The sequence below is a fragment of the Lachnellula hyalina genome (assembly GCF_007821495.1).
Source record: "Lachnellula hyalina strain CBS 185.66 chromosome Unknown contig00069, whole genome shotgun sequence".
NCBI lineage: Eukaryota > Fungi > Ascomycota > Leotiomycetes > Helotiales > Lachnaceae > Lachnellula > Lachnellula hyalina.
Window position 1 is genome coordinate 15,273 of NW_022157183.1, and position 21,922 is coordinate 37,194.

The 21,922-nt window shown below is 48.0% G+C and overlaps 6 protein-coding genes across 6 annotated transcripts; 3 read left to right on the forward strand and 3 right to left on the reverse strand.

Moving 5' to 3' along the window:
* Positions 1-72: 72 nt before the first annotated feature.
* TAN1 (tRNA acetyltransferase) lies at positions 73-1,487 on the forward strand (the record flags this gene model as incomplete). The annotated part of the gene is made up of 5 exons (XM_031148511.1): positions 73-141; positions 443-604; positions 655-1,092; positions 1,146-1,286; positions 1,377-1,487. 5 exons carry the CDS (start codon positions 73-75, stop codon positions 1,485-1,487), a joined length of 921 nt encoding a protein of 306 aa, XP_031005228.1.
* Positions 1,488-3,554: 2,067 nt separating this feature from the next.
* LHYA1_G003543 (uncharacterized protein) lies at positions 3,555-4,817 on the forward strand (the record flags this gene model as incomplete). Its single annotated transcript, XM_031148512.1, has 1 exon — positions 3,555-4,817. The coding sequence occupies one exon, from the start codon at positions 3,555-3,557 to the stop codon at positions 4,815-4,817; it is 1,263 nt and encodes a 420-aa protein (XP_031005229.1).
* A 100-nt stretch (positions 4,818-4,917) lies between these two features.
* Positions 4,918-6,934, reverse strand: Ecd (Ecdysoneless-like protein; the record flags this gene model as incomplete). The annotated part of the gene is made up of 2 exons (XM_031148513.1): positions 4,918-6,384; positions 6,440-6,934. 2 exons carry the CDS (start codon positions 6,932-6,934, stop codon positions 4,918-4,920), a joined length of 1,962 nt encoding a protein of 653 aa, XP_031005230.1.
* A 429-nt stretch (positions 6,935-7,363) lies between these two features.
* Positions 7,364-11,611, forward strand: LHYA1_G003545 (uncharacterized protein; the record flags this gene model as incomplete). Its single annotated transcript, XM_031148514.1, has 2 exons — positions 7,364-11,283; positions 11,347-11,611. 2 exons carry the CDS (start codon positions 7,364-7,366, stop codon positions 11,609-11,611), a joined length of 4,185 nt encoding a protein of 1,394 aa, XP_031005231.1.
* A 392-nt stretch (positions 11,612-12,003) lies between these two features.
* casA (Metacaspase-1) lies at positions 12,004-13,950 on the reverse strand (the record flags this gene model as incomplete). The annotated part of the gene is made up of 6 exons (XM_031148515.1): positions 12,004-12,029; positions 12,098-12,267; positions 12,607-13,045; positions 13,102-13,491; positions 13,547-13,707; positions 13,757-13,950. Coding segments are annotated over 6 exons (1,380 nt in total), but the record flags the coding sequence as incomplete, so codon positions are not given.
* Positions 13,951-17,462: 3,512 nt separating this feature from the next.
* On the reverse strand, positions 17,463-21,598 carry UBP2 (Ubiquitin carboxyl-terminal hydrolase; the record flags this gene model as incomplete). Its single annotated transcript, XM_031148516.1, has 5 exons — positions 17,463-19,288; positions 19,339-19,882; positions 19,937-20,662; positions 20,726-21,498; positions 21,568-21,598. The coding sequence occupies 5 exons, from the start codon at positions 21,596-21,598 to the stop codon at positions 17,463-17,465; spliced, it is 3,900 nt and encodes a 1,299-aa protein (XP_031005204.1).
* Positions 21,599-21,922: the final 324 nt, after the last annotated feature.

Below are 21,922 nucleotides of genomic sequence, written 5' to 3' on the forward strand. Positions count from 1 at the left end.
GTTCACACAAAATCCTGCCGACTTCCCGATATAATATACATCCCAACGTTCAGACAAGGCACTATCTACACGATGAATTCAAACAAACGCAAGGAAAGGCCAATTGCTATTGAGAAGGGTAGAGTAGCAAAGAGGACCAAGGTGCGTACCGTCAACTTTCATTCGTTACCTGACTTACCTTCCTTTTTTTCTTGCCATGAATCTTTTAGCTGGGAGAGTAATAAGCTCAGATCTAAATATTAGAATGAGGCTATTGACATAAGATGCTGCCTAACTTTACAGCGCGCTTGTCACTTGTCTTAAGAGGGCATGGCTATGTTCGTCTTGTCTGTGCACCAGCCAGATCCATTACTACTAGCGAATGTGTTCCAATTTTTGTACCTTGTTTCTAAATCGATGAATTTGCATCAAGGACTATACTTCGTTTCTGACTGCAATTCAGGGCGGATCCGGAGGAAAGTGGCAAACTCCACATCAGCAAGCAAAGCTAGCCTCTATTCGTGGGCGTGGAATAATCGAGCCTGGAGATGTTGGTATTTGGGCAACATGTGCGAGAGGGCAGGAAGGAAAGGCAACGGTAGAGCTTCGCAGCCTACTGCACAAAGTTCGTATTACCCCGAAGAATTGGATCACTTTTATTGAATTTGAGATTAGTTTGCTGAGAAGTTTTATGGCATCGTTGGTGAAGCAGAAGAAGACGATGAGGAGGACGAAGATGATCTTGACATCGAGGCCGCCATTCAGAAGGAGGCCGCAGCCATTGAAAATCAGAAAGGGAAACCTAAACTTTTCACCACGGCCCGCCTTGACATTGAGTGTGTCTTGTTCGTCAAAGTCCGCCCGCCCATAGATCCAGTTGACTTCGTTCATCGGATTTGCAAGGAGGTAGCGTTAAAGCCAGATGCTGCGGGGACGAGATACATTAATCGACTAACGCCAATGACTATGATCGGGAGAGCAACTGAGAAGGGACTTGAGGAAGTGGGGAAAACTGTGCTTGGAGAATACTTTGAGCTGAACAAGACCACGGAAAATTCCGAGGATAACGGAGAAATCAAAAAGGAAGAGAAGCCAGAACGAACAAGCTATTCGGTAAGTTGGTTATGACCTTTCCATGTCACCTGCACTGCTGATATAAAGTACAGTACGCTATTCGGCCTACCATACGCAACCACAACACTCTCAAGCGAGACGTGGTAATAAAACAGATTGCTTCGTCAATCGCGGATGTCCATAAAGTTAATCTCACTAAGCCGGACAAGGTCATTTTAGTCGAGATCTATCAGGTATGTATCTTCTACTACATCTTCTAACCTGACTGCTGGATATTCATGCAGTGGTACGTGGCAGTCCGATAGCTGATAGTGGGTTACCAGACAATATGCGGAATGAGCGTTGTAGGAGATGATTGGGAGACACTCAAGCGATTCAACTTGGCTGAACTCTCCAAACCTAAAGCTTCTGTCGAGGCTGAATCTAAAGCTTGAATGCGTAAGGACAGATGATGCTTTCAATACGTCAAGTACGATCGAGTATCGACAGGGCGAATACGGATGAATGAGATGCATGGAACACAGCTGTGGTGAGACATCTAAAGTAGTTCTTGGATATCGCGAAGGGGAAACGACACCTCGAGTTCTTAGGAAGCCAATAATCTTAGTTCTGACCGCTCTCTTGTTCATTACCGATTATATGCACGCTAACGGATAGTTGCCTAGCAGTAGGAAAGCGAGGTGACGTGGGTTTGCAAGCATTGAACAGATAGCCCCAATCTTTGCCGTCTCGAGCTCACAGAGTCACAGACATGAAATCCGAGTTCCTTCTTACTACTCTCACTAGCGAGCATCAAAGCTCGCACTGTTGGCCGATAATGAAGTGCATTTACTCGATCAGTGCCGGAACTAGATTTCGCATTGCCCCTTTGGCCGTTTTTCTATCCCAAATTCGTGGCACGCATAGATAGATGGGCTCTTTTTACCAGTACTGTACTCGTGGAGTCGTGGCATGGAACTTTGGAATACTCGCTAGAAGCCTTCCAGTCCAGTGGCGCGATCTCTGCGAGATCAGCAAAGCTAACCTAACCGGATCTGCCCAAAATTAACGAACGCGGACCCCATGAGTGTATTATAGACGAGGATTACTCGAGTAGAAGGTCGAATACTTCACGGAGTATTGACCGGCTCGAGCTTTGCATATTCACCACATGCTTTGATGTCTTCTTCATTGTTCAAAGGTAGCACCATATTATTAGGCTTCATTAGAAAGAACTCTGAGGATTTGGCAAGATGCATTATTTACCCCTTTCCAACAAGACATTGCAAGACTAAGAAGGTTTCTTCTGGGCAATTTCTTTACCTCCGTGGATAGGTTATGCTGATTGGTGGGAATTATCAATCTCTAGGTTTATGGTGCAGTGCATCTGCGGAGTAGGCAACCTTTTAGGGCTTCCTATGCGGCTTTGGGGCTTCTTCTCGTTGCACATATAGGTATCATCTGCAGCCAAGCGATCTGGTCAACTCAGATTCTTGAATGCACTTCGCAGCAGAGTTGTGAGTATAGAAAATCCCAGTAACCGCTTTTCAATGTTCCAGAAGGCATCTACGGTCCACAAAAGTCATGCACATTCGCTTCTTATCAACCAGTAGGGGAATTTCATGCCCCGCCCCCTGAACATCCCATCCCCACCTGCGGGATGCGCCCCCTACGGAGTACGTCCCCTATGCTCGTCTTGGCTGGATTCCGCGCTCCCATTCATCGTTCATGTGCCTGCGCCCACAATAAAAAGCCCTCTTCATGCCGTGTCCACGTCGCGGTAAACGTGCTAACCTCCCTACCCTACTTCCCTCAAGCGCCCCAGCGCCCCCAAGCCGCGCCCTTACTGTACTGCGAAGGAAGCACCGCACCGAACATCGAGGTACGAGTAAACGTAGCAGGTGACGTCTAGATGGCTGGCCAATGCTCGCCTATCTCACCCAATCGGCCTTACTCTCTCTTCTTTTCATTTCAGCCAGCACAAAGAGTGAGACCGAGCTTGGGTGCAGTGCAGTGCTTTGCGCTTCAAGACAGACAGACAGACAGCACAGGTGAGCTGCGTCGTCGCTTCTTTGCATTTGCTGGGGTTAGCCTTGTGACCGTTGACGACCTCTTGTTAGCTATATATGCGCATTTACCGCTTCGAGCTCATCTGACAAATATCTACTTTTGTCGCCTGCCTGCTGCAATCGTGCCGTCTCACTCGCTTTTGGGCACGTATTGTATCGACCAATTGGATTTCCATGCTTCAATAGAACTTTATCTCACCTCATCCGCTTGTTTCCAACCAGTGCCACCCGCTCCTATCGTTACGAATCCCACGGGTAGGCTGCCAACTAAAACCCTCTGCAAATGGAACACTCATGTATTTTGCGTTATTTAACTACTATTCTGTCTTGGTCTTGTATATTTGAGTAACCGACTTCTCAGTTCCATGCCAAGATATCGTTATTTATTTAATTGCAAAAGCTTAAATTACAACTATTGCACCTTCCCAGGAATACCGGGAAATTTCCATCAGAATGTCATCCTCGAGGCGGCCTCCTGTATCCTCCCGCCCAAATATGACATCGCTCATGTATTCACTACCAGTTCGAAGACTAAAAGAAATACTCAGCCATGTCGTCCCCGACGCAACGCTGGGTCCTGTCGAGGAATTGCCGTCGACGCAGCTGCCGAGACTCTATTCCCTCAGCATGTCAGATGATCGAAAGCTTCTCCTCTCGTTTGCCCCAAGCCTTGCTGTACGCCTACTCAGACAAGAAGCCAGTATCCTTTCATCTGAAGCAACACTGGTATACTTCATTGCCGGCTCGGATTGCCGACCTGCTGAGATGGTGGGGTCACTAGACAGCGGAATCGATACGCCAAATACCGTGTCACTTTCCGAGGTAGTCCCAAAGCTTCTCAAGCATTCGTCGAACAATAGAGAAATGGCATATCCATACAGCATTTTCGAAGAAACTACCGGGGCACCCCTATCAACTCTCTCCGTCTATCTCAGCCTCCCCGAACGCCGTCTGGTAGACAGGCAAGTCGGATCCATGGCCCGAGCCTTGGCGTCTCTCACGTCTCCGAATGGAACCTTTGGAACTGTCACTCAGGTCATGGCCAATCCATTCAGCGTTGCGCTGCCCTCCGCACCGCCAGTCGCAGGCTCTCAGACATGGTCTGAGGCCTTCAATACCCTACTCGAGGGAATTTTGAGAGATGGAGAGGATATGAGAGTCTTGCTGCCATATGAAACTGTGAGGGAACATTGCCAACGACTTTCGTGGCACTTAGATGCCATTACTCTTCCTAGGCTGGTCGTTCTCGATGCTGGCAACGAGACGAACGTGATGGTTGACAGAGGATTGGACGGAAACGCTTCGAGCTCCTCGACAGGGGGCCACGTCAAGGTGACGGGGCTCAGGAGTTGGAGCCAGGGTGTCTTTGGGGATCCTCTAATAGGTGAGGTGTTTGACAGTCCCAATGAAGGGTTTCTGGAAGGGTGGCAAGCAGGAGGCGGGAATGAAGATGTGATTGAAGATGAACCCAATGCGGAGGTTCGTTTGTTGCTTTACCGATGTTACAGGGCTGTTGCGAGCATTGTAACAGAACATTACAGGCCACAGGCAGATAGTAGTAGGAGAGAACTCGATGGCCGGAGGAAATTGACGAGTGCCTTGTCTGAGCTGGAGAAGATTGATGTTGCTGTCAGCGATGCACTAAAAAGATCAAGGAGTTTATCTGCGGAGGCGTCTGACGAAGAGAGTTCGAAGAGGCAAAAAGTGGCCAAGTAAAATGCTTGAAAGGGGTCAGCACGGCGTTTTGGTTCTTACATTGATACCCTATTATGAGAAACCCCTAATGGAGATGATGTCCGTTTTCCGAATTCCAAATTCACGACCTCTTTGATATGCTTTCATCATCCTCATCCCTTGGTAAATGCATTCCCATCATCCCCATTATATTGCCTCCTGGTCCCGGCATCCCCGCTTGACTCTTGAAGCTTTCCAGGAGGTTCTTAGCCAAATTGAAATCTATGTTGACGTCTTCATCATCACTTTCGTCTTCCCATTTGTCCTTGGCGGTCGAATCTGTTTCTTTGGCAGATTTGCCACTGAGGGCCGCAAGCTTACTGGGGTTTGAATCCAAATTTAATGCGCCGGCTTCGTTTAGCTCAGCCTCCATTCTCTGCATAACTTTTTGAATCTGGCTGGCTTCATCCCCGTCCTCATCTTCATCGTCGGAGGCAATTTCCTCAATCCTATTCTTGCCAAGATTTGCAGTTGAACTCTCCGGCTTGCGTTTTGTTTCGTTGTCTTCCTCTGATGGCATGCCCATCATCTCCCGCATCATTTTTGCAAACTCGTTCTCATCGAAGCTCACGTCCTTATCTTCATCCTCGCTATCATCGCTATCCTCTTCGTCGTCATCAACGTCCATTTCGTCCATTTCCGCGCCATCGAGACCAGCATCATCGTCATTCAAGAAGGCCTCAAATCGCTCGACCATCTTCTTCAGATCCGCTTGCGTTTTTGCATCACCAAATCCTGGAGGGGCCTCTGGACCAAATGCACCAGGAACACCAGACTTTTGCTTTTCCTTAGAATTTCCTTGCAACTCTCTCTCAAAATCTTCGAAATTGATATCTAGCCAGGACTCATCATCATCCTTGGCCGCATCCTTCCATGCAGCAATGTCGGAATCGGATGGTAAATATACGTCGCCACTTTCTAGGTCTTCAAGGATAATCTTCACCTCTCTTACTGTGCGATTATCTCCGTTCTTGGGATCCGAGAGCAGCATCTCAAAGCCGCAGGTAACTTTCATTCCTAATTCGAGCCGATTGTGTTGCATTTGCTTGGGCCCATTGGATAAAGCCTCGTTTTCGGAATGGGCTAGCTTCTCTCTCCATACAGTCGGGGGAGAAAACTGTTGTGATTTCAGTTGCGCATATAGGACCTTCGTGAAACGTACAGAAACCCCCACAAGGTCTTCGGGAGGGAATATAAGTTTGGAAGATTTAGATTGAAGTGGCTTCATCGCAATAGGATCGCGGAGGTAGAAAGCTTCTGTAGCTGGGGCGATGGAGGAGGGACGGTCATGCAATATATAGGCTAGTTTCCTGGGAATAACAATAACTGCATGGTGTAAAGAAGCTTTAATCTGAGTAGGGTAGTTTCGGAGTCGGTAGAATGCTTCTGCTTCAATGAGTGGCGAATGTATGAGAATACCGGGATTCGAAGAAAGGGTCTTGAGGGCTTCCTCGCGGGTGAGAGGACGGGATATTCGGGCCGTCTCTTGGGATGAAGGAGTGACTGCACTGAGTGGAATTATGCGGAGTTTATTGCCATGAATCCAGACCTTTCAATTATATTAGCAAAGATAAAATAGAAATTAAGGTAAGGCACTTACTTACTCTGTTCTCTGCAATCTCGGGATTCAGCCATCGAGGCAACGCATTGGCAGCTTCAATTAACAAGAACTCGCCATCTGTGTCCACAACTTTGATCCATAATTCGGGAAATTTATTGCTTAGCTCTCTGAGAATATATACAATAAGCCATTCGTCTTCGACCGAATCCCCGTAGTTTGTAAGGCCATGAAGGTACATCAACCCTATTTTCAAGTCAGCACGAATTCTAGAGGATATGGGCAAATAAGACGTGCCTTTCTCGCTTTCAACTGCCACCTGAAAGCCATCACGCTGCCAAATATATTCCTTTAACAAGCTGTCGGTAAGCTTCAAAGCTTCCTTGCGCACTGCCTCCAAACGTGCGAGTAATTCTTTCTGTGAGTTAAGTTTCGAATCGATAATGAATATCGAATATTCGACACAGTCTTCAGGGAGGCGCTTTGGGAACCCATCAAAACCATCTCCAAACCCGTTGAAATCGTCGTTTGAAGCGTCCATATTGCGGCAATGATATTTGGGTTTGGGGAAGGCTCTGGAGAGAATCTAAACCAACCTAGTTCTGAGCGAACACTCTTGGTATGTAAGTGGCTTGTAGATCTTGTAAATGGCTTCTGTCAATAGCCTATACTTGAAGTGTGGTGTGGTGTGTTGTATTAAGCTGGTGGGGGACCTATGAGGCTGAACAATTTTTGAGATGTGAAGCTTGGGCCAAGCGCTAGGGATTTCCAACGCGCTAACACAAACACGGATTCAAGTAAACAAGAACTACAGAACGCGTCTGTACAAATGCCAACGACTTTTCCAACGGACGTTATTGCATTTGCTCTGGATTTAATGGCTGCGAACGGCCCATTTGCATTCTCAGGGCACTAATTCATTATTATTTTGCATTTCAACTGATCTACAGAAGCTCTGCCCATCTTCAAGATGGTGCAAGCCGGAATTGGAGGGCTGGACACGCCTCGAACAAACCTAGGGGATGCGACCTACCTTTCGACTCAGAGGCTTGATTTTGACTTATCAGCAGAGCAATCCTTCCAATCGCCCTCGAAAGATAACAACAACCTTATACAACAATTACAAAATGGTCGACGCGGCGGCGCGATCAACCTACGAACACCACGAAGTCGCGTTGCTCTCGGTGACAGGAAAAATCTTCCTGGCGGAGGAGAATTCACGCCTTTACTCAAGAGTGCTACGAGAAACAGCGCGCGACGTAACGGCAAAGAGAATGCTCAACAAACACCAGCAGTTCTTAGGTCTGGGAGTTTGGACAACATCCCCGAGGATCTCAGCCCATTACCTGCAAGCTCGTTCTATGGTGGCTCTCGAAATGGAACATATCTGGACAATACAACCATACCTCAAATCGACAGCAGCAGTAGCGCGTCAACACCCATGGCCTTGCTACCACGACGGAATGAAGGGCCCGGAGTTTTACAGGATGGCAATCAACTGTCCCTGCGAGAGCAGGAAAATGTCATTGACAAGATTGAGAAGGAAAACTTTGGTCTAAAGTTGAAGATCCATTTCTTGGAAGAAGCTCTACGGAAAGCGGGCCCGGGTTTTAGTGAGGCAGCTCTCAAGGAGAATACAGAGCTCAAGGTCGACAAGGTCACTATGCAAAGAGAATTAACGCGATATCGGAAGACATTGGGTTCCGCAGAACGCGATGTGGAACTTTACCGACAACAGATTCTGGAAATGCAGCAGAAGGTGAAGCTGAAACATGCCGACGAAGGCCAGCGACAGGAACTGGAACGCCTTCGGCACGCGCTTGAAGACAAGGAAGCCGAAATCAACACACTTAAGCTTCAGGAGAACCAGTTTGATGATGTGCAAGATAAAGTTCATGATCTGGAAGCTGAAGTACGAGAAAAGAACCGCTTAATTGACGACCGCGAGGATGAGGTGGACAATCTAAAGGATGAGCTTGAGAAGCAGTCCGGGACTATTTCGAAGTTGGAAGAATCAGTGAAAGAATCTCAGCGCAGAGAGGTAGAATTGGAGGAGCAGGCTCAAGGTGAAGAAGAACTTGAGGATGCGAGAGAGACCATTCAAGAACTGGAGAGTGATTTGAAGCGTCTTAGAGACGAGCTCGAGGATGTGAAGGAGGATAGGACCGAAGCGGTGAAGGAAAGGGAGCATGCACAAGCAGACCTTGAAGAACTCCAAGAGGAGATGGCAAATAAGTCTATTAATCCAAAGGGTCTAAGCCGGCAACTTGAGGAGAAAGCGCATCGTCTGCAGAATGACCTCGATAACCTCAGGGAGAAACACGCCGCTCTGGAAGAAGACCACGCTGACAGAGTCCGCGATAATAAGAAGCTGCAAGACAGAATCGAGGCAGTGAAGCAAGATAGCGAAGTCCAAGAGCAGAAACTCAAGGACAGGCTTGACATCTTCCAAAGCGAAAAGCGACAAGTCTCTCAGGACCGGGAAACATTCTCGAGGCAACTCGATACCATTCAGAAAGAACTTTTGCACAAAGATGACGAGAAGAATCTCCTTCAAAGTCGCCACGAGGCCCTCACGCAAGAATCAGCTGGCCTTCAGAAGGATCTTGCGAAATCTAAAAAGGTTATTGAAGACTTGGAGGATAAATTAGATCACGAGAAGACACTGGCTCTTAGCAACGAGCGAGATGTCAGGGATGAATACAAGGGGGAAATAGACCGACTCAATGATGCAATCGAAGATCTTCGCGCTGAGATTCGAGAGAAGGAGCGTCTACACGACAACGATGCCGACAAATGGGATAGCGAGCGACGGAACCTGGAATCTGAGCGAGATATGGCCGATGAGAAGGCCGCCGGGCTGCAACGTACTATCGACCGACTCCAGGAAGCCGAAGGTACCTTATCCAGTAAGGAGATGAAGCTTCAAGAAGCCCTTAAAAGCGAAAATGATAGGCACAAGAGTCAAGAAGCAATCTTGAGTCGGCAAATTGAGGAGCTCAATGAGGACGTCGCAGCTCGTCGGAATGCTCTTGAACAGGTGAGATCTGACTTGGCTGATACTGAAGAGGAGCTCCGCCTCAGCCAAAGGGAGCAGAAAATTTTGGCTGAAAAGGTTGAGGGTCTAGAGGATGAGGTCGAAATTCTCCAAACAGCCTTGGATGACGAAAGCGAGCAAGCCCATCAAGAGATTTTCGCTGCCAAACAGGAAGCCGACAACCTCCGGAAGCAGTTACAATCATTAAAAATAGATCTTTCACGAGCCGAATCTGCGACTACTGCAGCAAAGGCTGAAATTGAGGCTTTCCATGCTAATGCAGAAGCTGGCGAAGGTAGCCAGGCGCAACTGAGCTCCGTCCTTAGAGATGTCGAATCTCAATTGGCGAAGATCAGACAGGACAAACAAAGTCTACAAGACCAACTAGCGAGCATGAATGTCGAGATGCACTCACTTAGACTGTCCAAAGCCGAAGCGGAAGCAGAGCGCGACGAAATACAGACGCAACTTAAATCTGTTAAGCAGCAAGAGGACGAAACTTTCCGCCTTGACCAAGAAAAAATCGATCTTCGAACCGCCAAGATGAAGCTTGATGCTGAAGTCCGTCGCCTGCGTGAAGAGAACAAGACGGCTTTAGCCCAGCAGCAGACGGTAGAAAGCGAACTTCAAAACGAAATTGATCGTGCTAGTTCTGAGGAGGCACGCTTGTCATCCGAAATTCATGACCTCCAACGAATTCTCAGGGGCTCTTCGGAGAAAAGAGAACTTGCACTTGCGAAGAAGGCGATCCAGAAGCTCGAAGAACGAGTTGCTGAACTGGAAACCCAGATTGAAGCTGGTGAGAACCAGGCCGAAGCTACACGTGAGCTCTCAATTATCCGCCATGATCTTTCAACAGCTCATCAAAAGGAGACCGAATTTCTTCAACGAGAGGCTGCCCAGAAAGATATCATCCGTGGTCTTAAACGCCAGATCTCAGAACTGGAGCGTAAAGCCCATGATGCTGAAATCTCGCGCTTGGAGGTTTCTTCACCTCGCTCCTCCGTCAATGGATCAGCCCGAAAGTCAGAGGTCATCGAAGTTCGGGCTCAACTTGCTTCTACGCATCAAAGCCTGAAGGAAGTGCGATCACAACTCAAAAATGCCGAAAAAGAGGCTGGCCGCAAGATCAATGCTGCCAATATTGAGCTTCAAGCTCAATTGGAAGCCTGGGAATCAGAGCGTGACCATCTGGAACGATCATTGGATCAAGCACAACTTGCGGTTAACGAACTTACGGCCAAGAACACTACCTCAGAAGCAACAGTTACAAGACTCCGGAGCAAGATTGATCGTCTTGAGAAGGCTCTTCAAGCTGAACGCCAAAATAGCGGCGAGGACCGTACTATGGCTCTTGAACGCCGAGATCTTCACGACATGCTCCGTGAGACTCAAGTCCAAGTCGAGACCCTCGAAATCGTTGTCAAAGAGCGCGAGCAACACATCCAATCCATCTCAGCGATCGAATCCCAGCTACGTTCTCAACTAAAGCGAGTGCGTGAAGAGCGATCAACATACAAATCAAAAGCTACCTCAGCCCAAGAAGATCTCAAGAAGTGGGAACGAAAGTTCCGCTTCGCTCAGGCGGCTTGGGAAGCCGAGAAGCAAACTCTGACCCGCGGCGTGAGATTCGCCAATACGTCCATGTCAACAAACGGAAACGATGGATCTGAGCTCGCGGTCGTGAAGAAGACCCTGGCGGAGCGAGAGCACCAGCACGAGAAGGAGATGAGAGGCGTGGCGCTGCAAGTAGAGTGGTTAAGAGCGCGCTGTCGCCGCGAGGAGACGTTCAGGGCTTGTGCAGCGTTTGCGAAGAAATATATGGCTTTGGAAATCGAGTTGTATCAAGCTTGGTAAGTTTGCCCTATCTTTCCTCCTTCCTTAAATGTTGGACATCAAAACTAACACCCCCACAGCAACAAAGCAGATCTCAAGCTCCTAAGCTCGACGGGTATCACGTTCGCCCCGAAGCCGAAGAAGAGGCCTACGCTGCGCATGGTGGCCCAAGCCGTCCGCTCGACGGTCCGCATGAAAATGGGTGCTGCAAAGTGGAAGGAGAGCACGAATATCCATGACCGGCTTGTAGCGCAGGAGCAGAAGCAGGAGCGTGAGGCCAAGGAAAAGCAATTGAGAGCAGAAGTAAGGGAGAAGTTGGGTCGGGAGAACAGGCAGCTTCCTTGAATTTTGCATCGTTAAATCATATATCACTGACTGTTGCGACGTTGTGTTCTGGTTTTTGGAAGGAATTGGAGTTTGATGCGAGTGAATATGGCATTGGCATGAACAGGAGCGTCTGTCTGGGTTGTTTATTATTACGATCTCTGGGTTGGGCTGGGATGGAGTGTTTGTTTTAGTGTTTGAGTTTGACTGCATGGATATGGATATGAATATGAATACCAGAGATGATTCTCAACGCAGTTCCTGAATTCATGAATTTACATAACTATCATTACCCTGATGTCATTTCCATGCCCATGACTGATGCTAATACCTCCCTCCCTACCTGTCGTTAATACTAACTGTGGTGTTATGCTTTGTTCCTTGCAAATTTGACGCCGATTCCCCCGATGTATTTACATGACGAAAAGTAGATTGGTGTCTGTGTGACATGTTAATAAATGAACGAGAGAAGAACGAGAGAAGAAAGGTAAGGTGGGCAAGGCTTACTCAATGGATGACTGGAAGAGAGTTGCGGCTTCTGGGTGTATTTGGTAGCGAGCTCGTCACGGATGCTGTTCAACAGCTGGACGTAGCTCTGCTGAGGGTTCTTCTTCATAGCGGTGATGAAGGCCCAAGACATGGCACCGGTAGCCTGTGCGGCAATAGTTGCGTCGGCACTATTAACATCTCGTTAGCGGATGCTCGCCGAGATCCAACTTGGCGAATATGCTAGAACATCTGATAAGGATAACCCAGGGGATCCAACGTGACTCGCAGCTCTAAGTCTACGTCTTAGCCATACTTGGCCAGAGCGTAGTCTTAGAGCTTCTAATAGGTACAAAACATCCGGAAAATGCAGCTAATAATAAAACATAAAGTTGTGGCCCGGAAATTCCCCACCGGCACTGTGGTATCCGAACGCCAAAAAGAAAAAAGCCCGCCCCCTATTTTGCCCATTTCCAAAATGTACGAATCGGAGATGGGATTCTCAAGGATTTACAAAAGTGTATACATACGAAGTCTGGTCATCCTTGCTTCCTGACCACATTATGACATCGGCCGGCGATGTCTTGGTTGCAAGAGTCTTGTTGTACGCGTCATCGCCAGTTGTGGCTTTCTTGAAGAAACCCATCAAGTTGCTGGCCACACCACCAAGATCACCTTGACTGTATGATGAGATGGCGCCAAGGAGACCTTGTCCAGCTTCCTTTGCCAAGTTGGGTTCCTTGAGAACACCTTGGGTGGAGTAGATGTACGGCAGATCCAGAGCAGTTCCGGAATGGCAGGAGTCGAAGATTGCAGTCAGTCGCACACCGGGTTGCAGTTGTGTTACCATGATTCTATGCATTTCATCATCGACAATGTGTCCCACCTGTCTGAAGTCTACAGGGTAGATAACCTCATCATATCCATCCTCCTCGTCGCCATCGAGGTCTTTGGTTTGGCCGCCGTGACCTGTGATAATGTTAACAATTGTAACCATGAGGGTGAAAACAAATTAGGGGCCCTACCTGAATAATGAAAGAACAGAGAGTCATTGGGACGAGCGTCCTTCACCAGCCAGTGCATTGCCCTTAATATGTTCTGCTTCGTAGGTTGACTCATTGGGTTCTGCTGGTCATCTGTAAGGAGAACCATATCGTCTCTTTGGTAACCGAAATTCTCGTGCAAAAACGCCGACATGTTCTTCACATCATTGATACATCCTCGCAATTGCCCTCTTTGTCCAAAATAGTTGATCCCAATCAACAGGGCCTTCCGTTTTCCAGTACACGCCGAATACTGGAAAGCATAGCCTTGTGGTGCACCCTGGCCGAAGTTTTGCATGCCGGATGGAGGGGGAGGCGGGGCCTGATGGTTGCCGTTCACATAACCGTTCGAGTGCACCGAAGGCATTGGTGCTAGCAGACAATTAGCTTTTCGAATAGTCCAACTGTGCCCAAATCTGTCACATACGAGGTCTACCATATTGTGGGGCATTTGGCGGAACACCATTGTAGCCGCCATACTGCTGTGGGGGAGGTTGGGAGTAGCCATAAGGCTGTTGAGGCGGCGGAGGTTGCTGGTAGCCATAGCCTCCTTGCTGGGGAGGAGGAGGTCCGTAGTTTTGCTGAGGACTAGAATAATTAGCATTAATACGAAGAATGGAGGAGCCTCGAATCCTACGGGTAGTAGTTTGGCTGGGGTGGGTACTGCTGAGGAGGTGGACCTCCGTATCCTCCGTTGTATCCAGATCCTGGGTAACCTGACATATCTTCTCGTGGTATGTTTCCACGGAGGAGGGGGTAGAGGGGGTATGTATTAGTTATCAGCTTGACGCCAAAGGGCGCTTCGGGCTGACGTTGCAAATCTCTTCGGGACTGTATTGTCTAGATGCTGACCTGATCCTGAGATAACTCTTGAACAAACAGGAGCAACAGGAAGCTTTATAGCTTGTGGTCTGTCGAATTTCCACGAAAACGTGGGGCAGGGGAGGGGAAAAAGAGCTTGGACAGTGATGTCGTGGATCACTTTAGCGCGGACGTTTTGGAGATAGGCGGTCAGGTAGTGTTCTGTGGCTCCGGGGGAGAGCTAAAAGAGGAAGGGCTGAGTATGTCGGTGGGTAGCTGTATGTATTTGACGATGGGTGAAGCCAAGAAAGCTCTTATTTTGCTGGGGCTGGTACTTAGTGGTGGTGGTGGTGTCTGGACTCTGGGTGAGAAGTTGGAGCGGAGTGGTGCCGTAAAAGAGGAGGAGACGTTAGCGACGATGCGACTTACGGACGGAGTTATGTTATCCAGGATGGCTCGCTTAAACAGACCATGACATTAACCTCTGCAACTCTGCAACTCTTCAACTACTCAGCAAGACACAGCACAACAAAACAAACCAAACCAAACCCCAGCTGATATCCCAAAAAGCCACATGTCACTGACCCTTGCATCCACGTCCACGTCCACGTCCAATACATACCTACCTATACCCATCAGAACCTGGTCGACCTGACCTGATCTGTAAAGGATCCTTGTCCTGCGCATGGGCGTGAAAAGACGAGCCCAGGCCAAACTAGATACGCGTCTCCTTAACTTCCAGACGTGGACACTCTTCGCAAGGCTAAAGCCAAAAGGAGATCCCTAGTCAGGCTATAGACAGGGGTCAGTTACCAATACTCTGGTACCGGTCCATGAGGCACGCAATCAGGTACAGTACAGTAACGCTACTACTCGGAGCTATACTGTGATGATGGACTAGTCAGACTGTCTTGCCCACGCATTATTATCTTTCTTCCTCATCTCAATCATCCAACATGGCATTGGAACTAGAAGGGGCATAGCAAGCAGCAACCGAGTCAAGCAAAGATTCATGTCACCTAGCACTTCTCAGCATGAAACTCTTGCAGAGGACTGGACCATTTATTCTCTCAAATTAGTCCAATATGCCATTTACTGCCCCAAAAATTCTAATCTACAGGAGATTACCGCAGCAGTCGGAGCTGTTGTGCTCTACGCTACAACCCAAATCGGAGACGGCCGCAAACGAGATATCGCACTGAACAAGTGACAATGATTGTGGAAAATGTAGCACGCATGACAACAGTTGTACAATAGCCATGAAGCGCGGAGGTTACTGTAGGTTTGACGGAGTATCCGAGGTATCAAGATTGTGGCTTGCGCCAGCTTGCGTTGTCGTTAAGTCCGACCTATCAAAGGCCTCAATCTTGCTCGCCTACCGAGGTATGCGTGTGGAATATGCAACTAACCTTGTCGAAAAAGGACAACACCACAAAGAAGAGTTTTCTTGATATCGTTACTGGATAACTCTATGCTCCTCATTTCAGCCTGCCCGTCAATTTTGCACCGCGCTATGCCATACAGCCTTCAAAACTTCGGCTATTTTTTGATGCTCGAGTGTTCCGAACCAACGGTCTGTTTTGAGCTACAATAATTTCACCCACACCTAGAGACTTGCGGATCAAACCGTCGAGTCTGCACAACCTCTTCTGTATACCTTACCTGTACATGTGCAGGCCAATATCTACGTTCACAATTGGATACTGCCATCACAACCCCACCAATTGAGGGCATGCCGATTTCGCACAGCCATCCAAAGAAGTCACATTGACTGGCAGTCTTCTCATTTTTCATGCAAGACTAACACAAAGGTTACACGTAGAGCTGAAGGACCAAAAGGCTTAACATGCAATGGTGATCTGCCGTCATCGTTTCGTCTCCAGTGAGACGGTCTACCTCTACCGCAGCCACATTTCTATCCTATACAAGGGACGTGGCTATGCTCTGCTCTTCTCAAAGCTGGAAAGGAAAATCTTTATCCCCTCATCCGCCCTCTTATTGATCAATTACTCCGGCTATATTGCTATCAGCTCTGTCCATCAACGCCCTTTGACCTGTGCGGTTGCCGATACAACTGTGCTCCTCCCCTGTGGCTCAACCTGCATCGACGATCAAGCTTCGCCATCCAGAATCTTCCTTGCTCCTGCAAGTGTTCAGCCTCAAGGTTCGAAATAGTACACACTAGTCTCCGCAAACTTGCTTCAGTCATCTTTAACCGTTATGCTTAAGTTGAGTGCCTCTCTTCCACGTCAGCAAAATTAATCCGAGCTTATGCGGGTCCCTTTTGTGAGCTGCCGCATTTCTGTCATGCCTTTAACTTTATATCTGAGACATTACGCTACCTTGTCATCCTTCTATGCTTGCACCTATTGCATATATTTCCAGTCAGCATTTATTATACTGTTGCCTAAATCTTCATTGCAACTCTGACTCCACTATGCTAGAAAATATCTGGGTTGCGCTTTTTGGAGTCTCACTGACGAAGTAATTCCGGCACTGGAGACAGGAGACAAGAGTTGAGGGGCCTCTATAATACCCCCAAAACTTCACATTTCCTACCCAAATGTCTAACTTTCATTCCGATAATGCGTATTTCTTGTTTTACGTGATCGTCTCTTCTTGCGTCAAGTCCAATGTTGTTAAAGTTGACGCTCCATATTGGCCAACCCACTCATTGTTTGGGCTGATGCTAGCTTCCACACGATGATGGGAAATTGGAATCTCCGAGTCAACCAATTGGTTGACCATAACTCACAAGATTCCATCACGGGGGGGGGCAATGCGAGATTACAGTGAGTCCATGCGTGGAAGTTTACAAGTCTCCGGCAAGCATACTATTCTGCGGATATTATTCAAATAGCAAGTTCCATTCAACCAGGAGCCAGACAGAGTGAAAAGCGCCGAACCTTAACATCACCATCTCCGCTACCACTCATCGTCCATCTTCCAAGGCAACCTCAAAAGCAGCACAATCAAGGCTCTAGCTTTCTCGCAGACTATGTCAAAGCAACATCTATCTCGCACACGAATCATAACAAAGATACTCTGAGTACACGGATGGCCTACGAGCTTCTCATATTTAATAATCGGCTAGTATTATAAGTAAGCTTCACGACCATTTCAAAATACCGCAGGTATTATTGCTATACTACCAGGGTCGCAGCAGTTGTTAAACCATTTATTTCTAGTGCTACGAGATTAAATAATGTACCAGAGAAGTTCAATCAAGACAGGGACAATAAATAGACAACTATAGCACAATTCTATGTATTCATAATTCGTAACTAGCATTACTATATATGCATCCATCATAATTCCCATGTGCTATGTAAGGAATATTTCTTTCCCTGTTCTTGTTCTTCGTAAAGCTCATTCATTAAAATACAAAGCCAGATTGGAATGTGGATATCATCGCTTGTTTTCACATGCCCATTTCATTCCCCAAGTCCAGCACGTGTAAAACACCCTATAATCCTTCCTTGCTCTCCCTATTGACCCCTGGAGAACTTTCTTTCCCGAACCATCAACATATTCATACACATCTACCAAGGCTTTCCATTCGCGTCCACGCCGTTGGTGGGAACAGCCTCCCATATACTAAGTGGGGCCTGATCAGGAACGGCGGAAATAGGCGGCTTCGGCCTCAATGGTCGTGGCTTCACATGCTCTACATGTCTCACGCCTCTATTGTCATCATCTTGCATCACTACTCCTTCGTCTTCCATCTCGCCTGCCCAGGTATCCGTAACATCCATCGCGTCTGGGACATCCCTATATACAGCCTGGACCAAATCTGTCTTGTCTTGACTCCTCACATAGGCAAGGTAGTACGGCGTTCCACCACCTATCTGATGAGGTTCAAAGATCTCCTTCCGATCGTTCACGATGTCCACATGATCATCGTTGTATTTCCGCCAGATGTCGTTTTCGAAATCGTAGATGTATATCCAGTAATGTCCGCCTCCAGCCTCGCCGCGATGAATAAAAACCGTTTGAAGTTTGTATTCATACTGATGCATGTCCATGAACTGTTCGCTCAGTCTACGCTTGAGTTTGTCGATTGCCGTGTTGATAGTCTCGAGCTCCTCGACAATTTCGGCAGCCCGCTCTGCGATAGCTTCGGGGAGACCGGGCTCAATGGGAATACCAGTCAAGTTTTCCTCCTTAATGCCGACAACCAAGTTCTTGGCTTCCAACAGCGCATCAGGAACTGCAAGTTCCGAATTCTTGCCTTTCAGAGATTCCTGCCGAGCTTCGAGCTTTCTCAGTTCTGATTTCCATTTCCATGTGTCACGCCGGCGATGCATCAAAGACGATTCTGGGTCGGCGTCCATGTATCTATCGAGGTAGATAGTCTCGGGAAACGTGACCGGATTCTGGTTTTTAGAGGCGAGTTGCTTGACTTGGTCGAATTGCGTACGTTGGATTTGTATTTGTAGGATCGGGGGAAGTTTATCGATAGAAGAGTGTTGCGGAACAAGGGTATTGTCAATGTGGACGAACTGCTCATCGAAAAAGACATCGAGAGCTTCGTAAATGTCACGGGGCCCTGAAAATGCTGGAAATACATTGAGACTTGCAAAAGCCTCTACCTTTCTCTCGAGTGTCTGCGCCTTTTGAGAGTAAACCACATTCGAACCGTAGAAGGTGTCTCGAATAATGTCAATTTGCTCGCCCGATCGTTCATCGATACTTGTTGGTTTTATAGCACACTGCAACCGGAACATAACGTTTCCAATCACCTCTGTGACATCTTGTTGAGAGCCAAATCTCCAAAGATCATCATCAGAGATTTGTTCCTTGCTTTCGTTTATCTGAACAACAAGTCCTTGTTTGTTTCGCGGCGGTACGGGCGGTGGCTTTTCGGGAGCAGATGACACTTTCTCCCCATTGACGCCATCCTCACCGTTGAGCATGATTGCATCCCCTTCCAAGTCTTTACCATCTACAATCATTGGTTGATCATCATCGCCTGTCTCGGTGGTTGGAGAAGATTCTGTACCGCCCCTAACCGCCTCATTGTAGGTAGGAAGAGTATCCATATTCACAAGGGTTGCTTCGCTGCTTACAGAGCCATTCTCCAGATTCTTGTCACCAGGATGGTCGATCATTTCAAGGTCTTCTTTGACCGGAGCTGTCGAAGAGCGCGCTGGCGAAGTCTGTGGGCGAGGCTCTGGGCCATATATAGGATATGTGGATGAAGATGCTGCTATGTTTACTCCTCGGGGGCTACTAACGGAAGCTCGGCGGAAGTTCGCGGCTGCAGCTGAGCTAAAGAGTGTCAGCTCCGCGAGGTCCCTGGTGGGCTTAATCGAACTTGTCGACGCGGTCTTGAGGTTTTCGAAAAGGCTGTGTAGTTCATCCACGACTAGAACCTGTTAGCCTCCTGAACAGCTTCTTTCGGTAACTATTACTTACACTTCTGGGCTTTGGTAATCTCGGCCTTCGCGACACTTCGCCCACCGACTCTCTTCTTCTTGATATCTTCTTCGCCAAGAGGCATGCGATGGTCTTGGAAATTCATCACAACATCCCTAATGGCCTTGACGGTGTAGTAGTACTGTAGAAGACTGTTCAAATAGCATGTATTGCCGATGTTGTCGAGACCAATAGGCTGATCTGACGTGCTTCGGGCAGGTGCTACGATGGCATTTGGGTCGTCAAGCTTTGCAAATAGATAAGTACTGGACCTTTCTAGAGCAATGGCACGTAAGGCCTCGGCATAGTGATCCCTTGACCCAGCCCCGACATCCTTGGTGAGTTCTTGGTAGTACATGAAGACCAACTCATCTTTGGCCGTGCGGTCTTTGACCTGAAGTCGACGGTATGCTTCATCAATGGAAATATTAGTTGTGGTTCCAGATTCCATATCTGTAGCTGCTTGTTGCAAATGGTAGTCGTTACGCTTATTTGCAATGACTCGCATTGCTCGTGCGGCTTTAGTTGTATCTCCATCGCTGGCCTATTGTTCCAAGTCAGGTGTCTAGTCATATATAGGTATGAGAGGGGGACATACTATTGCAACGGCCGAAGCCTGAACCATATCTGGCGGGGTCTCTGTCGATACATTCAAAAAATCCATAGCCTCCTCGTAAGTCATCGCCCTATCGTTCGCAAGTGCAGCAATCTTGTCGCTATTCCTAGCTTTCGCGATAATAAGCAAATGCTTTTTGCATTCATCTTTTGTACGTGGAGCTGATTCGATTCTCGACTTGTAGAGACCCATGATGTGATCATCTTCTTCCGGTGTCTTGTAATCTAAGCCAAAGTAATGGTAACCCTGCTCGATAGCTTGCTGTCCATATTCGCCAGCTGACTCGACAAGAGCCACTTTCGTTTGCAAGTCAGCACTTTCTCGCCCGTTGGCTATTCCTGTCAAGCAGTCCAGATAGTATGGTTTATTTTCCGGATCACATTGACACTGGCGTTCATAAGCCCAGGTTAGCAAGTCGTCTGAAAAGTCATGTAAAGATCCTAGGCTGGCATAATGTGGGTGAGAAGGAACTGAAAGATCTACCGTCCTTGACCTTGCAGTCACGGGGTAGTCCACAAATCGGAGGCTCCGTTCGATAGCCTTTCGAGCTATTACTGGCATGAGTTCAATGCGCGAAGCTCCTGAAGCCTGATATTCACTTTCTGGACGCATTTTGATTTTCAATTGGAGCTCGACCTCCACATCCCCGAGAAATTCACGGTTAGCATCCGTAGTCTGGGGAAGAGTCCAAAAGTAGCTCGGACCCTCCTGAAAGCAGTATGTTAGTATAATTGATAGCGCTATGTAGTCAGATAGGTGGGGAGCACTTACGCCTGGTTCGGAACTTTCCACCTCTGTGGAAGTAAAACCCAAGTATTCGAAGAGGGGCTCACATTCTGGTCCAAATGCAAGCATGTACTTCTTATTCCGTTTAGCGATCCGTTTAGCCTGACCGGTCCGGGCATCAATAAGATACTGTCGAAGGTATCCTAACACTTGGAGTGGTACTAGCGGTCCAAGGCCCGGATATCTCTCTGGCTCTGCTTCGATCTCTTTCCTTCCACGGTTGTGGACCTTTGAAGCAGTGAGAATGAGGCCGAGGAGGTTAGGCGTAAGTTTTGGGGGGCTTATCCTGATCTCAACCTTACATGGGCAGAGGTCCCCCGAGCACACAAAGCTATGGATCTCGGCGACAGACTTATATTTGTTCTCGTCTTGTGGTGGGTAGATCGTCTCTACGAGTCGAAAATGGTGCAGTCGATTTTCAGAATCAGATAGCTGACAAGCTACCGAATTCTCTTTCCACTGTGTATAATCCACCCTGATATCGAAGTACCATCGACATTCGTAGCAATATGTCGATACCACATACTGCGTTGTCTCATCTGGGTCTTCGTCGGCAGAGAACGGGGCAACTGTTTGGCCTTGCTTCAACATAAGCTCGTGCCGACAGTCGAAGTCTCCCTTTCTTGGTGGGACGGCAGGAACCTGAGACTCGCGAAAGTGAGGGGCATCTTCCGCAAGAAGGTTCCGCTGGTCCTTCTGTGCTCGATATCTTGGGTCATAGTCGAGCAGATCTTCGATCAGTCTTGGCGCAGTCTTCCCTATGAGCACCATATCTATTAGTTTGGGTCACACGTTGGGCAGTCCTAGGACAGTATAAATAGACACACCTGGTCCACGAGGTCCCTGGAAACCCGCCATCACAACCCAGGTATCTGCCAGCTCCGAACCGTCACTTCCACCGCTCTCGCCCAGCGAAGAGCTCTGTTGGTGACAGCTCAAGTCGGTAGCTCTTTCTGGGACCTCTCAACGCAGTTGGAAGGCTAGGAGATTTCGGTAGGGGTTGGTCAATACCGGCAACAAAAGATCGAGTGAATCTGAGGATTTCGTTTGCTGGTGACAAAGCTTACGCAAGTCTGTTTCTTACAGTTGATCTGCTTAGGTATATGGGGAAGTATAAATAAGGCTAGCGCCGGGTACAAAAAGCAACGCTCCGATACCTAGAGCTCAACAGCCGAGCCAGCC